Source organism: Hipposideros armiger, unplaced genomic scaffold (assembly GCF_001890085.2).
Source record: "Hipposideros armiger isolate ML-2016 unplaced genomic scaffold, ASM189008v1 scaffold_94, whole genome shotgun sequence".
Lineage (NCBI taxonomy): Eukaryota > Metazoa > Chordata > Mammalia > Chiroptera > Hipposideridae > Hipposideros > Hipposideros armiger.
In genome coordinates this window covers 3,418,405-3,431,598 of record NW_017731444.1, presented here as the reverse complement: position 1 = coordinate 3,431,598, position 13,194 = coordinate 3,418,405, and the positions used below count along the sequence as shown (strand labels likewise).

Here is a 13,194-nt window from a genome sequence, read left to right as displayed (position 1 = left end):
GGGGGTGGCCAGGCTGGGCCAGATGGTGTGTGCTAAGCCTTATCTGTTGGGAGTGGGGAGGCGGGCCGGGGCATGGAGGTCCTCTTTCACAAAGCCTGCTCTGTCTCCCTGGCAGCTGGGCCTCAGGAATCGGCTTTGCTGCCTTCCTGCCTCACCAAAAACCTCCCATCCATAACCACAGAAGCCCCACACACTGGGACCCCCAGCCCTCCCACTTTAGCTAGGAGCAAGCCCAGGTCAGGGATGCCCAGGTGGGGCCAAGCAGGGGTCACCAGGACAGCAGTTCCAAGAGGGGGGGCCAGGGAGGGAACAATGGGGCCCGGCCTGTGGCACCTAGGCTGTGGCTGTTGGGCCAGAGCCCTGTTTGGGGAGGCGTTAGCAGGATGGATTCAGGCCACATCTGAGGCGGCTCTCGTCGGGGAAGCAGTCGCTGCGTGGAGGCGTGGGGAGCCTCCCGGCCTGGCGCAGCCTTGTCCTGGCCAGCCCACCCTGGGGTCTGGCCCATCTGCTCTGGCCTTCTGGGCTGTGTGGCCTCAGCCCTGAGCACTATGCGGCTGCGTCCAGGCCTCAGCCACTTCTGGGGCTCAGACCCCCAGAGCCATCAGTGCCCCTGAGCTGCTGATCTTCTTGAAGCGGTTGGCAGCGCTGACAGCAATGAAGTTTCTCTGGGGGGTGAGGGAGAGGAGTCCCAGTCAGCATCAGGGCAGGGCAGAAGTTGTGTCTCTTAAGGTGCCCTTCATTCCTGGAGGGCCAGGCGCCAGAAATGAATTTGGGGCAGTTTGGTGCACTGCCCAAAATAGCCACAGGAGGCGCCATGGCCTTGCATCTTCCGAGATTCTTCCATTCAACAGATTTGTTAGCCAGACCTGAGTACTGTTCTGGCTCAAGGCATTCCAATGGTTTTGCGCCAAGTAAAAGATAAACCCCTCGCCATGGCTAACGAGTCCCTCCACACCCTGCTTCCCGCTCTTCTCCCACCTTATCTCCCCCTCCACCTGGCTCATTCCATTCTATCCGTACTGGTTTCCTACCAATTTCTCACCCTTGCCAACCATACTTCTACCTCAGGTCCTTTGCACTGGCTGTTCCCTCTGCCTGGGACACTCTTCCCCCAGTAGTGCGCTGCTCACCCTCACCTCCTTCAGGTCTTTTTACACATGCTCCCTCCCTGACCACCTATTTCAACAGAAGTGCAGCCTTTCCTCTGGCACTCCTGACATCCCTATTTTTTTTCTAGAGCCCTTCCTTAGCCCCTTTTACTATCTCCCACCCCCTACCAAAAGTCAGTCCCCAAAGACTGAAATGCTTGCCTCTTTTATCCACTGGTGTGTCCCCAGTGCCTAGGAGTAGTAGAGGCTCAATAAATATTTGTAAAATGAAGGGAGGAAGCCTGTGATGAGGTCAGAGAGCTTTTCCTGAGCCCAAGCCCCAGATGAACGCCCCTCCTTAGGGTGGAGGGTCAGGAGCCAGCCCAGGACAAAGAGAAAAGTCAACGCTGTTTTCCAGACAAGGCCAGGCCTGGTCAACAGACCCTGCCAAAGCAGGGCTGGTGGGGCCTGGGATCTGGTGCCAAGGGCTCTTCCCGCCTTGCGGTCCCTCCCTTGTGCCCCTCCCCTTGGCCCCACAGCCCAGCGGTACCTTCCAGCGCCTTTTCATGAGGTATCTCTTAAGCAAGATCTGGGACTTGAGGCGTCGATTACAGCGCTTGGCTTTCTCTGCCAGGTTGTTGAGCCAGGGGTGGTCAAGGCACTGGGCAGCGCTCATGCGGGCCCTGTGGGGAGGGGGCAGCGTGGCAAGAATGGGTGGCATGCCCGTGAGGCACCGGAGCCTACCCGGCCTGCCAGCCCAGTTCCCACCCTGCCTGCACACGCATGCACTGGGCTCTCACACACAGGGTTCACATCCTATAGTGAGCCTCACCCCTGGTCCTTGACAATGAGATGGGAGACAAAGTCTTTGGCCTCATCTGACACAGCCTCGAAGGTCTCCTCGTCAAAGTACCAGTTGCCAGATAGAACATTGTTTAGGGTCTCTGTGTCATCATCTCCCAGGAAGGGCGAGAGGCCACTTAGCCTGGAGGGAGGGAATGGCAGGGGACAGGGAGGTGAGATTAGAGATGCTGAGTCACCTTTGGGGGTTTGGGGGGTGGGGGCAGATCCTAGGAGGCAGCACTATGTGCTGAAAAGACCCCCAGCCTCTCGAGTGGGACAGACCTGAGTTTGAATCTGGCTGGGTGACCTTGGGCAAGTCACTTCCCCTCTCTGAGCCTCACTCTTCTCATCTGTAAAATGGGCATAATCATCCCAGCTTCCCAGGATTACAGTAAAGAAGAGGAATGGTGAGTGCACAAAAAATGTCCACTACCCCTCTGCCCCGACCCTGGGTCATCAGAGCTCTGTCCAGAGCTCTGGGCTGGGATGCTATGCCTTTAGGGGCTTTGGTTTCTCCATCTATAAAATGGGAATAAAGTTCCCCTTTCCTGGTTCTCCCTAGCACTCCCAACCGCCAACAAACCCCTGACTGAGCAAGTGGGGTGGCGGGACCACCTCACCAGGACTCGAAGGCCAATCTTGGCCTCAGCTGCCCACCCAGGTGCCCCAACCCCAGGAACACCATGCTCCCTTGGGGCTCACAGCATGTAGGTGATGACCCCCATACTCCACATGTCTGTCTTATCGGAGATTTGGTCGTAATTCACCACCTCAGGTGACAGGAACTCCGGGGTCCCAAAATTCACCTTCAGCTTCTCATTGGGGTTATACCTGGGGTGGGGGTGGGGAGGAACACCAAGAGCTCAGAACACAGCTCCCAGCCGATTCCCAGGAACCCTCCACTCCGCCCCTGCCCCTGCCCCCCTCGGAGGCCTGCCCTGCTCCCCTCACCCCCAGGTGGTACCTCCGTGCCAGGCCAAAGTCAATGATCTTCACCAAGTGGCCAGTGGTGTTGACGCACAGGATGTTCTCTGGCTAAGGAGAAGGGGTGGCCTGGATTGGCTTCTGTCCCTGCTCACCCTCCCTCCCAATCCAGGTCCCTGCAAGTCCCAGGCTCCCTGGGCCAGAGGCCCGGACTGCCAGAACGGGCAGCCCATCTGAGACCCTCAGACCGCCTTGCTCCAGGCACAGATGAGGATTCTTGAGGGCCCGAGAGCAACTCAGACGAGGCCTCGTAGCACAAGGCTTCTGGGTGGATTCAGGTGGGATTTCCCTTCATTTAAGGCCATGAAAGGACAACAATGTTATAGCATTTCCAAGGCTGGAGAAACAGGAAGCCTGCAGAGGACAGCTGCACCCTGGGTGAGAGGCCAGGTCAGGGCCGTCCCCAGGTCCACAGGGCTCCAGAGACCCGAGAAAGAAAACACCAGGTCGGGGCTCCCAGAAGAAGCCTCTTGCGGACAGAGGGGCTTCACGCTGCTCCTGGGATGCTCTAAGATAGGCTACTCTTGTCTCCCCAGTTAGGAATGATGGCAACACCTACAAAACGTCAGGACCTGTGTCAGCCACTTTCCATTTTCCATGTGTTAACTCATCGCCCCTCCCAACAGCTCTATGAGGCAGAGACTGTCATTTCTCTCAACTCAACATTTCAACTGCCATTTCACAGTTGAGAAAACTGAGGCTGACCCAGAAATGACTTGGCCACAGTCACCCCTGAGCAAGTCACCCCCTGGAGCCAGGACTTGGCTTCAAGACTGTCTGACTCTAGCACTGGTCTCCTGACGTCACTCTGTCTGCCACTAGCCAACAAGGACCCATAGTGCACTCTACAGAGTGGGGGTTGGAGCAGACAGGACGCTTGTGGGTTGGCTTTTCTAGGGCAAGGACCTTCTTCTCCCAGCCGCCTTGCTCCCCACCTTCAGTGTCTAACAAAAACACTGGTGCTCAGGAAAGGCTCCCAGAATTCTGCGCTCCAAGCACAGGTGACTGTGTGAATGAAGTTACTGAGAGGCTAGGCCCTTCCCGTTCTGGGCCTCCATCTCCTCTTCTTATAGTAACACACGGACACAGGTCGAATCTGAAGTTACAGGGCAGAAACATTTTAAGTAGTTAACAATGGTTCAAAGGCGGGAGATTCTGCTCAAAAACCCTGATATCCTGATTGTCAACACCTCCTGAAACAGCAGGAGCGCTGGCCACATGGCCACACACTGCTTGAGTGAGTTGCAGCTGACCTCTGTGTCAGGCAGGCGGAGAAGTCCTCCAGTTCCCCCAGGGCCTAACCGGCCCTTTAACACTATTTTGTTATTCATTGGGGCTCGGTAGGCATTTGATTGGAGGTCCCTAACGACATGCTTCCTGAAGGCCCCTTTCCAACGGATGCATTCACTCAGAGTGGGACACTAATGGTTTTAATATAGCTGACCTGGGGTCCCACTGAACCAGGGAAAGAAAAGAAAGGTCCCAGGCTACAATCACTTGGGGGAAACAAGACAGACTCGGATCTCCTTCTGGAGGACACCAGACTTCCTGAGGGGCCCTGGCCTGGGAAATGGTTCACCCAGCTTACTTGACTGTGAAGCCCTTTTTTGATGAAAAACGTATTGCTATCTTGAAAAACCCACATTTTAGGATACAGAGGCTTAAGGTTGAGCTTCTTCCCAGGGCACTGCATTTTCACTGGGGACCCTGTTCTACCCCCAGAGAAGTTGGCTTTCCCTGGGGAATGGCAGATCTCTAATGCCATGGGGCTGTCTAGAAACTCAGGGGGCACCCTTACTCTTTTTTTTCCCTTCCCCTTCTCTACCCCTACCCAAACCATCAGCAATCAGAATGGATCTAGTTTCAGAATGCATCCATGGTCTGGCCACTTCCCATCCCTCCACTGCCCCTGGTTCCAGCCCCACCACCTCTCTCCTGGCTTATTACAACAGTCCCTTAAATTCCCTCTGCCACATTGGCCCCACTGAAACTTCCCTCCTTATGTCCTTGTTTCCTCCCTTGTCAGTGGGGGAGATACTAGCACACCTGACCCAAGTGGGTTATTGGGAGGGGTGCTCACGCTGAGTGGTGGCTGACCCCTGGTGAGCATGGGATGAGTGTAGCCAGCAGCAGCAACAGCTCCCTGGCCTGCTTCAGACCTCAGATGCTCTGGCCTTTGCCCACTTCTCCAATTTCACCTTGTATGGCTCCTCATTACTCTCACGCACTTTTCCATAATGCTTTTAATGGTTTAAAAGGGTCTATTTATTTGGTCAGTCTTTTATGGATGTCTGTTTCCCCCACTAACCTGCAGGCTCCATGGGATGGGGTGTGTCCTTCCTCATCTCTATGGTACTACCTCTGCCTGCCGCAGTGCACAGTAGCACACAAGCTGGTATCAATTCAACTAATGCAAGAACGGTCAACCTCGCTGATGGGCGCTAACCCACCTCAGTGTGCATATCTCATCTCCACTAGCCTTGCCACTCATCCCACAAACATCAGCACCTGCCATGGACAGGGCTAGCCAGCACTCATGCGGCTCCTGCCTGCTCCACACATGGCCCCCATACCTAAACTCCAGAGCTCCAGGTTCTACCAATTGATCCTAAAAGCTATTGTGTGTGCAGCTGGTTAGCTCAGGTGGTTAGAGCGCAGTGCTCATAACACCAACGTTGCCGGTTCGATCCCTGCATGGGCCACTGTGCTGCGCCCTCCACAACTAGATTGAAATGACTACTTGACTTGGAGCTGATGGGTCCTGGAAAAACATACTGCTCCCCAATAAAAAAAAATCTTTATAAATAAATAAAGTAAAAGCAAGCTATTGCTCCCCCTAACCTGCTATGTGCAAGGAACCAAGCAAGGTCAGAAGAGGGATATACATGTTCTTTCACTAAACATTTTCGTGAGCACCTACCACGTGTGTATGTTTCTCTGAATCTCCTTCTAGAACGTAAGCTTCATGAGGGCAGGCGTTTTTATCTACTTTGTTCACCCCTGGATCTCCACCACCTAGAACATTGCCTGGCATGTAGTAGGCCCTCAACAAATAATTGTGGAATAAATAAACACTCATGGTGCCTCTCAGAGCCCAGCACAAAGGGAGGCAGGCACCTCTGCAAAACTTATTAGAAAGTCCTGTGTGGGAGGCACTGAGGTTGGGGTTCCCAGGGCTGCAAAAGACCCTTTCAACAAGTGCTTAGTAGGAAAACAAAGCTCCTGAAGGCTAGGATCAAATATTTGTTTTGTTTTGTTCCCTGTTTTATCCGCGATTCCTGGTACTTAGTAAGTGCTTCATAAACCCTTTTTGAATCTGCAGATGGCAGGGTGGATGGAGGGAAAGAAGGAGGGATGGGGGAGGATGGAAGAAATTGCAAGTGGTCGGATTCTGCTCCTGTCCCCCCACAGAGGGCCCAGGCCCAGTACCTTGAGGTCCAGGTGCAGCACTCTCATCTTGTGCATGAAGAGGATCCCGTCGCAAATCTGCCTGACAAACACCATGGTGTCCACCTCCGTCAGCTGATAGTCCTCATCCACAATCCTCTCGAAGAGCTCACCGCCCTCGACGCTGTGTGCACAGACCCCTCTACAGGCTGCTTCTGGGCCTCTGGCACCCCCACCCGGGCCCCCTGCCCCCCAGTGCTGACACTCACTACTCCATGAACAGGATCATGTCATGTGGGGTCTCGATGGCCGCATACAGCTGGATCAGATTGCGGTGGTTCAGCTGGTTCATAACCTCGATCTCAAGCATCACCATTTCCTGGGGGGAACAGGGAAGTCAGGGGTACCATCAGAGCATCGTCACTCCCTGACCTCCACGTGCCATACCTGCGCCCTTGACCAGACCTTGCCTGAAGCACCGCCCAGCCTCCTCCTCCTTGCTGGCCTCCTTGCCTCCCGTCTCTCCCTGCCCCCAAGCCTCACCAGCCCCAGTCATTCCTGCGCCATTTCTTTGCTGTTCTTTCCCTCCTCCTTCTGACTGAATACTGGGATGCCCGGGGCCCAGTCCCCCCTGCTCATCACCCCCTCCCTTACACTCTCTTCCTGGGCATTCTCCTTAAGCCCCTTGACTTGATTTTTCATCCAAGTGTAATTCATCTCCAAATACACATCTCCACCTCTGAGCCCTCCCTTGAACTCCAGGCACCCATATCTCCCACTGCCCAACTGCTATTTCCCTTGGATGTCTAATAGGTATCTCAAATCTCTTATGTCCAGAATTAAACCTTTGATACTGCCCCTTCCCCACAATGGAGTTGCCCACAGCTTGCCCATCAGCAAAAGGACATCCTTCTGCACCCAGATGTGCAGGACTGGAAGTTGGGAGCTATCCCAGATTCCTCTCTTATTCTTGCTACCTCATATCCCACGTGCAATGTGGGTTTACTGATGAGCAAATCCTTTCACTCTATATTCAAGCTAGACTACAAACTCCATAATTTCTCACCTTCGCCACCGCTGCCTTCCTAGCCTACGCAGCCACTATTTGTCACGTCCAGAAAATTTGCAAGCCAGGTGTCATATTGGTAGCTTGAAATCAGCTACGGCAGAAATATTTATACCATGGAAACCAGCGAATGCTACAAATCAGGCCTCTCCCCGAACTGTCCCCCCAGAGCATTGTGTCAACACCCGTATTGCTCCATTTCTTCCGTGATTCCATTCCTTCACTCATATCTCACCTTACGTACGTTCCTCAGAGAGGCCTAACCTCACCCCACTATCTGAACGGCCCCCATCAGTCCCCCACTCCCTGTCCCTTACCTGCCTTTGTTTTCCTCCTAGCACCATGCTTTTTGTTTTGTTGTTTTTGAGTTGCCTGTTTCTCTTCTCTAGCATGTCAGCCCATGAGGACCGGGACTTTTTGAGTTCCCTGCCATTTCCCCAGCACACGCCACGGTGAATGGCATAGAAAAATTGCTTAATAATTAATTAATCAATAGATGCCTCCAATTAATTTACACAGCACATGTGGACGGAGCATCTACACTGAGCCAGGTCCATGATAGAAGCCTGAGGACTCACAGTCAATAATATCGATCCAGGCCCGGGAAGTAGAAGAGGCAGAGAAAGACAGAGTCACGTAGAAAATACATGCTTTCCAAATGTGCTTAGAGCTATGATGAGGACTTCAGGGCTACAGCAGCCTGGAGCTGCTTCTCATATGGTCTAGGCTCCAGGCCTCTGCATGTGCTGTGGTCTCTACTCAGAATGCCCATAAGCTCACTTCGTAGCTCCCTCTGCCTCAACTCAAGGGTCCCCAGCAGGTACCTGCTATTTCCCGCACTCAGGCCCTTCCTTCCACAGTCCCCTCTGCTTGAAACTCTCTTCCCTGCCTTCTCCACTGGAAAATAGCTCCTCCTCCTTCAGAGCCTTCATGCAGGAGATGGCCAGTCTAGGAAGCTTCCCTGACCCCATGGGCTGAGACAGGAACATGCCCCCTCCTTACTACCCCCACGCTAGCTTTTCTGAGTTACAGCTCACCACACCATGTGGGTAGGTTGTCACACACCAAACTCCTCACACACCCAACTCCCTCACTCCATGTGAGGCTGGCTTGCTTGCCTGCCTTCCTTCCTTCCTTCCTTCCTTCCTTCCTTCCTTCCTTCCTTCCTTCCCTCCCTCCCTCCCTCCCTCCCTCCCTCTCTCTTTCTCTCTCTCTCTTTCTTTCACAAGCCCTGCTCTAGCCTCCTCTGAACCAGGCCTGGGCTGGGCGCTGGAGGCAGAGCTCTAGACCAGCCCTGTTTATCTTGGTGCTCCCTGAGGGTGGGGACCACATTCACTTCACTTCAGAACCTCCAGGGCCCAGAGCCTTCACTCATCAGTGTTTGTTGAATTGAACCAAACAGAGGGCACGGATATCCTGTTCTTGGAAGGGAAAGTCCCCAGGATAAGTTCACTAACTAAGGTGTCTGGTTCATGGTTAGGAACATCAGGCCCCTGGGGCAGGGCTGTCTGTCTGTCTGTCTATCTGGTGCAGACTCGTGGGTAGAGGGAGGTGAGAGGCCCCCACTGCAAGGATCTCCTCCCCCTCTGCATAACCAACCCCCACCCCCACTACCTTGTCTTTGGGTGTCTGTTTCTTGATGACCTTAGCTGCCAACTTGAGGCCTGTGGCTTTCTCTGTGCAGGTACAGACAGCGCCAAACTTGCCACTGGAAAGAGAAGAGGCTAGGAGTGAGGGAGTTCCCAGGAGCACACGGCTGGGGGGGTGGGGGGCGTGCTCTCTTCCCATCTAGACCCCCCTGTGAGACGAGGGTGCTCTTCTCAGCCAGGCCTGACTGCCTCTTGAAGCTCTATTGCAGGGACAATGGCTGAACCACACAAACCATGGGCACAGGAAGGGCAGATTCATCCGAAGGGTGACTCCTGATGTGACAACTGACAGGCTTGTGGCAAGCAGGAGCCCTGGGGCTCTGGGCATTTTGCAAAGCAGGAATCACTTTGAAGGGGTTAGTGTGGTGTCTGAAACGGAGACAGACTGGGAAATACTGTGTGCTTCCAATGAGGAAGAGTACATAACCGATGGTGTGTCTATGAGTGACAGTGACACGATTGTACATCAGCCATGTGACAGTTTGCCTATGACAGGTGTGGCCACTAGTAGCAATTGTGTCCATGTGGGCCATGTCTAATGGGGTGTGGCTGAGCCTTGCACGGGGAAGATGTGAGGCCCCAGGGGGTTCCATGATCTCTTGCCGGCGGGCTCGGGGTCCCAGCTCTCACCCGCCCAGTGTCTCCTTGGAGTTCATGCTGAATTGACTGTTGACATTCCCGGTCCTCAGTTCCACGATGCGGTGGGGGAAGGGAGCGGGGGGCGGAGGGCAATCATCTGGGGAAGCACAGCAGAGCCACCACAGTCAGAGCCAAGAGCTTCTGCGGCTCCACCCTGGCACAACTCCCTGCTGCCTGGCCTGGACCCACCCAGGGAAGTTCACTGAGTGATACCTGGGGGACAGTTGGCTCCAAGACAGGGGCTAGGGGACCCGTTTCCAATTTCAGCTCTGCCACCACCAACACACACAATGGCCTTGGGAGGCCTCTGCCTCTGACAGAGGGAGCTCAGCTTCTCCTGGCACAACGGGGAAGATTGATTGGACTTCTCAGACCCTCCCACATTATAAGGTATGATGGCCCCAAGCTATCTGCATTTCCATTAAAGGGGAAAAAAAGGCAACTGTAACGGTGGAGCGCCAGATAGGGGTTACTATGTCTGATGGGGTAGGTGATGGAAACTGCCTACCATCTCCTCTAATAACACCACAGCGGGCTGGACCTGTGAAATGGGTGTCCAACCTGGGCATGGCCCAGGGACAGGAGGTGGGCGGGGAGGAGGCTTGACGGCGAAGTTTGATAGGGAAAGGCTGCCACCTAGTGACAACCACGGGGAACAGCTGGCCCTGGCCGCCTACAGGCTGAATCATCGGGAATGGAAACCTCTTTATAAATAGCAAGAGGCGGCAGGGAAGCCGGGCTGATGATAAATCAGATGGCCCTTGGAGGTTGTTCAGGTCCTGTCACCCTGAGGATGTGATTTCTGGGCTGGGCGGGGCGGGCCAGAGGTCTCTGCGGCTGCTCGGGAGAGGAGGCAGGGCTTTTGGCTGCCGCCCAGCCGCCAGGCCCTCCCACCCTGTCTGGGTGGCACTGTGCCGCTCACCAGGCAGGCTGGCGGGTCTCCCAGGGCACCTCAGCCTGGAGAGGGGGTTGTCAGGACACTCTGGGCTCTCCTGACCCTATCTCACCCCACCCCCAGCCCTGCCGCATCCCTGCCCAAGCCCTTTCCCTATTCACCTACTCGCCAAGCTCACGCATGCTCAGTGGCTCCCTGCAGCCCGCTGCCGAATAAACCACTGGCTCCTTGTCTGATTGTCAGTTAAAGCCATTCCACAACGCTGCCCCATCTCACGTGCCCAGCTTGCTTGGTCGCTGCTCCCACACACAGACACCTGTGCTCCTCAACTCATGAATCCTCCATAGCTCCCATGACCCTCCTCACCCCGTCCAGGATGTAGTTTAATACCGAGGCCTGGCATTTGAGCCCTTCTACAAACTGACTTCAAAGTCCACTATCCAGAGAGAGTGGATGTTGCTCCAGTAACCTGCCTGACTTTTTTTTAAAGCCCCATGTTAGCCAAAGTAGGAGAAAAGTCAAAAGTGAGTTCTGGAGCCTGGCTGTCCCGACAGGTTCAAACCCTGCCCTATCTATAGATTTTGGGGACACTCACTCCATTTCATTTTTCTGGGCCTCAGTTTCCCCACCCATCAATAGGGACTAGGAACTCGTATTTCCTGGAGTTGTGTGACACTTGGATGCATCAGCCTGGGTGCGGCATGGCTCAGGGCAGCCCAGTCCTCTAAACTGGGAGACTTGGGGAGCCCACTTCCCTCCTCCCCTCAGCCTGGGCAGCCCCAGCCCCCTTACCCCCACCCACCCCTGGCCTACCCAAAATCTGGAAGCAGTCCTCCTCCCTGGCTTTGAGACAGAGGGCCTGCCCAACCTCCGATGTCTCCGAGGGCACAGCCTGGAACTCGATCCCCCTCGAGGTGTCCCCTTGCACCTTAGCCTGGCCAGCCTGGCCCGAAGCCTTCTCTTCTGCTTCCTTCTGGCTGCCTTCCAGAATGTTCTTCCCTCCTTCTGTTGCCTTGGTTTGCCCGGGATCCACGGGGCTAGGGGTCACAGGCACCCCTTCAAAGATGAGCTCCGATGCCTCATTTGGGGGCTCCTGGGCCAGCAGCTTCTCGGGGCTAGAAGGTGAGAACACAGAGGTGACGCCCTTCGCAGCCACAGCCTTGCTCTGGCCTTCACCAGCTGGTCTCGATGCTTGCAGAGCCTCATCTGCAATCTGGAGCTAATACGACTCTGCCCCCCACCCCAAGTGCATGGGGTAATGCATACAAATTCACTTTATACAAAATCAAGGGATGTTAATAATACCACAAATGTCTGAGGTCATTATGTTGACTATCAACACACTACTAGATCATTAAAACTATTAATAGGATCATTGATATGGTTAATCATTATGGATATAATTAGGGAGATTCTGTAACTCTTGATTCATAAAAACTGTGTCAATGCAATTCATATATAATTCAAATTAATATGGTAAGCGTTATTGTGGTTTCCAATATATCATTAATGACTTCATTAATATGATTAACATTCAGGTAAGTATAATTGATTGCATCATAACACTGGTGCTTTATTATAAAAAAAAGTATTAGTAATTTATGAAAGTATTAGTAAGGATCTACCAATCTGGTTTTCAGCTATCTTTCCATGTTATACCAATAATTATAAATATTAAGAAGAGGGGTTATTCTTTCCTTCTGACATCTCGGCCCCACCGTTGGCTAGACCCAAGTTCATGGGATAAAGGGAACTCTGTACTCCAGGTGCCTAGAAAAGAGGAGTTCCGCCTCGGCGGTCTCTGAGGACCTCTCCTGCCTGACATTCCAGACTTCTATGAACTATCACAAAGTCCTGGTTTCTGCCAAGGATAAGGAGGTAGGGCCAATGCCTACCCAGGACAGAGGGAGCTGAATGTCAGAACTACCCAATGCAGCATTGAATGTAAAGACAGCAATTCTCACTACAGAAGAGCTCATCATGATCCCTGAGAACAGAGCCCAGGACCCCTCCCCACTCTCAGACAGGAGGCATTTACCTGGAGATGACGGCTGGGCAGCTGGGACTGTGCATAAAGGCAGGGGAGCCCCTCCTGGCCTCTTCTTGGCCCTCTGCTGCCTTCTTTTGCGCCTTGGGCTCTCCGAGTTCCTGGCTGCCTGAGATCCCCTGCTCAGCGTTGGGCTCCTTGAAACTGGCCTCTGCTGTTGCGGTCTCCTGGGGCAGAGCTGCCTGCTGCCCGGCACTGCCCTCCGCAGGCCCCCCGCCCAAGTCGCCTTCCCCCTCCGGACCCTGGCTGCTAGTTGAGGGTTGGGCCAGGGCACCATCCCCTTTCTCTGGGGCAGGGACCTTGGCACCTTTCTTCAGGGTGGGTGGTCTAGATTCTTTCTTTGAGTCTGGGGGGCCAAGTTCTTTCTTTGGGCCTGCGGGGCCAGGTTCTTTTTTGGGGTCTGGGGGGCCAGGGTCTTTCTTTGGTTCTAGGGGGGCAGGTTCTTTCTTTGGGTCTGGGAGGTCAGATTCTTTTTCTGCGCCTGGGGGAACAGATTCTTTCTTTGCATCTGGGGGGCCAGGTTCTTTCTTTGGCTCTAGGGGGGCAGGTTCTTTCTTTGGGCCTGCGGGGCCAGGTTCTTTCTTTGGTTCTGGGGG

General features: G+C 54.2%; 1 protein-coding gene across 1 annotated transcript in view; it reads right to left on the bottom strand.

Annotated features, from left to right (window-relative positions):
* Positions 1–6: 6 nt before the first annotated feature.
* MYLK2 (myosin light chain kinase 2) overlaps positions 7–13,194 on the bottom strand; it is a 14,738-nt gene continuing 1,550 nt past the window's right edge. Inside the window, exons 4-14 of the mRNA XM_019645871.1 lie at positions 12,590–13,146; positions 11,365–11,666; positions 9,648–9,753; positions 8,983–9,076; positions 6,572–6,681; positions 6,345–6,486; positions 2,896–2,966; positions 2,634–2,762; positions 1,921–2,073; positions 1,639–1,771; positions 7–665 (exon numbers count right to left, since the gene is read on the bottom strand). Coding sequence (XP_019501416.1) covers positions 585–665; positions 1,639–1,771; positions 1,921–2,073; positions 2,634–2,762; positions 2,896–2,966; positions 6,345–6,486; positions 6,572–6,681; positions 8,983–9,076; positions 9,648–9,753; positions 11,365–11,666; positions 12,590–13,146 — 1,878 coding nt within the window. The 3' untranslated portion in view covers positions 7–584. The remainder of the gene's footprint in view (positions 666–1,638; positions 1,772–1,920; positions 2,074–2,633; positions 2,763–2,895; positions 2,967–6,344; positions 6,487–6,571; positions 6,682–8,982; positions 9,077–9,647; positions 9,754–11,364; positions 11,667–12,589; positions 13,147–13,194) is intronic.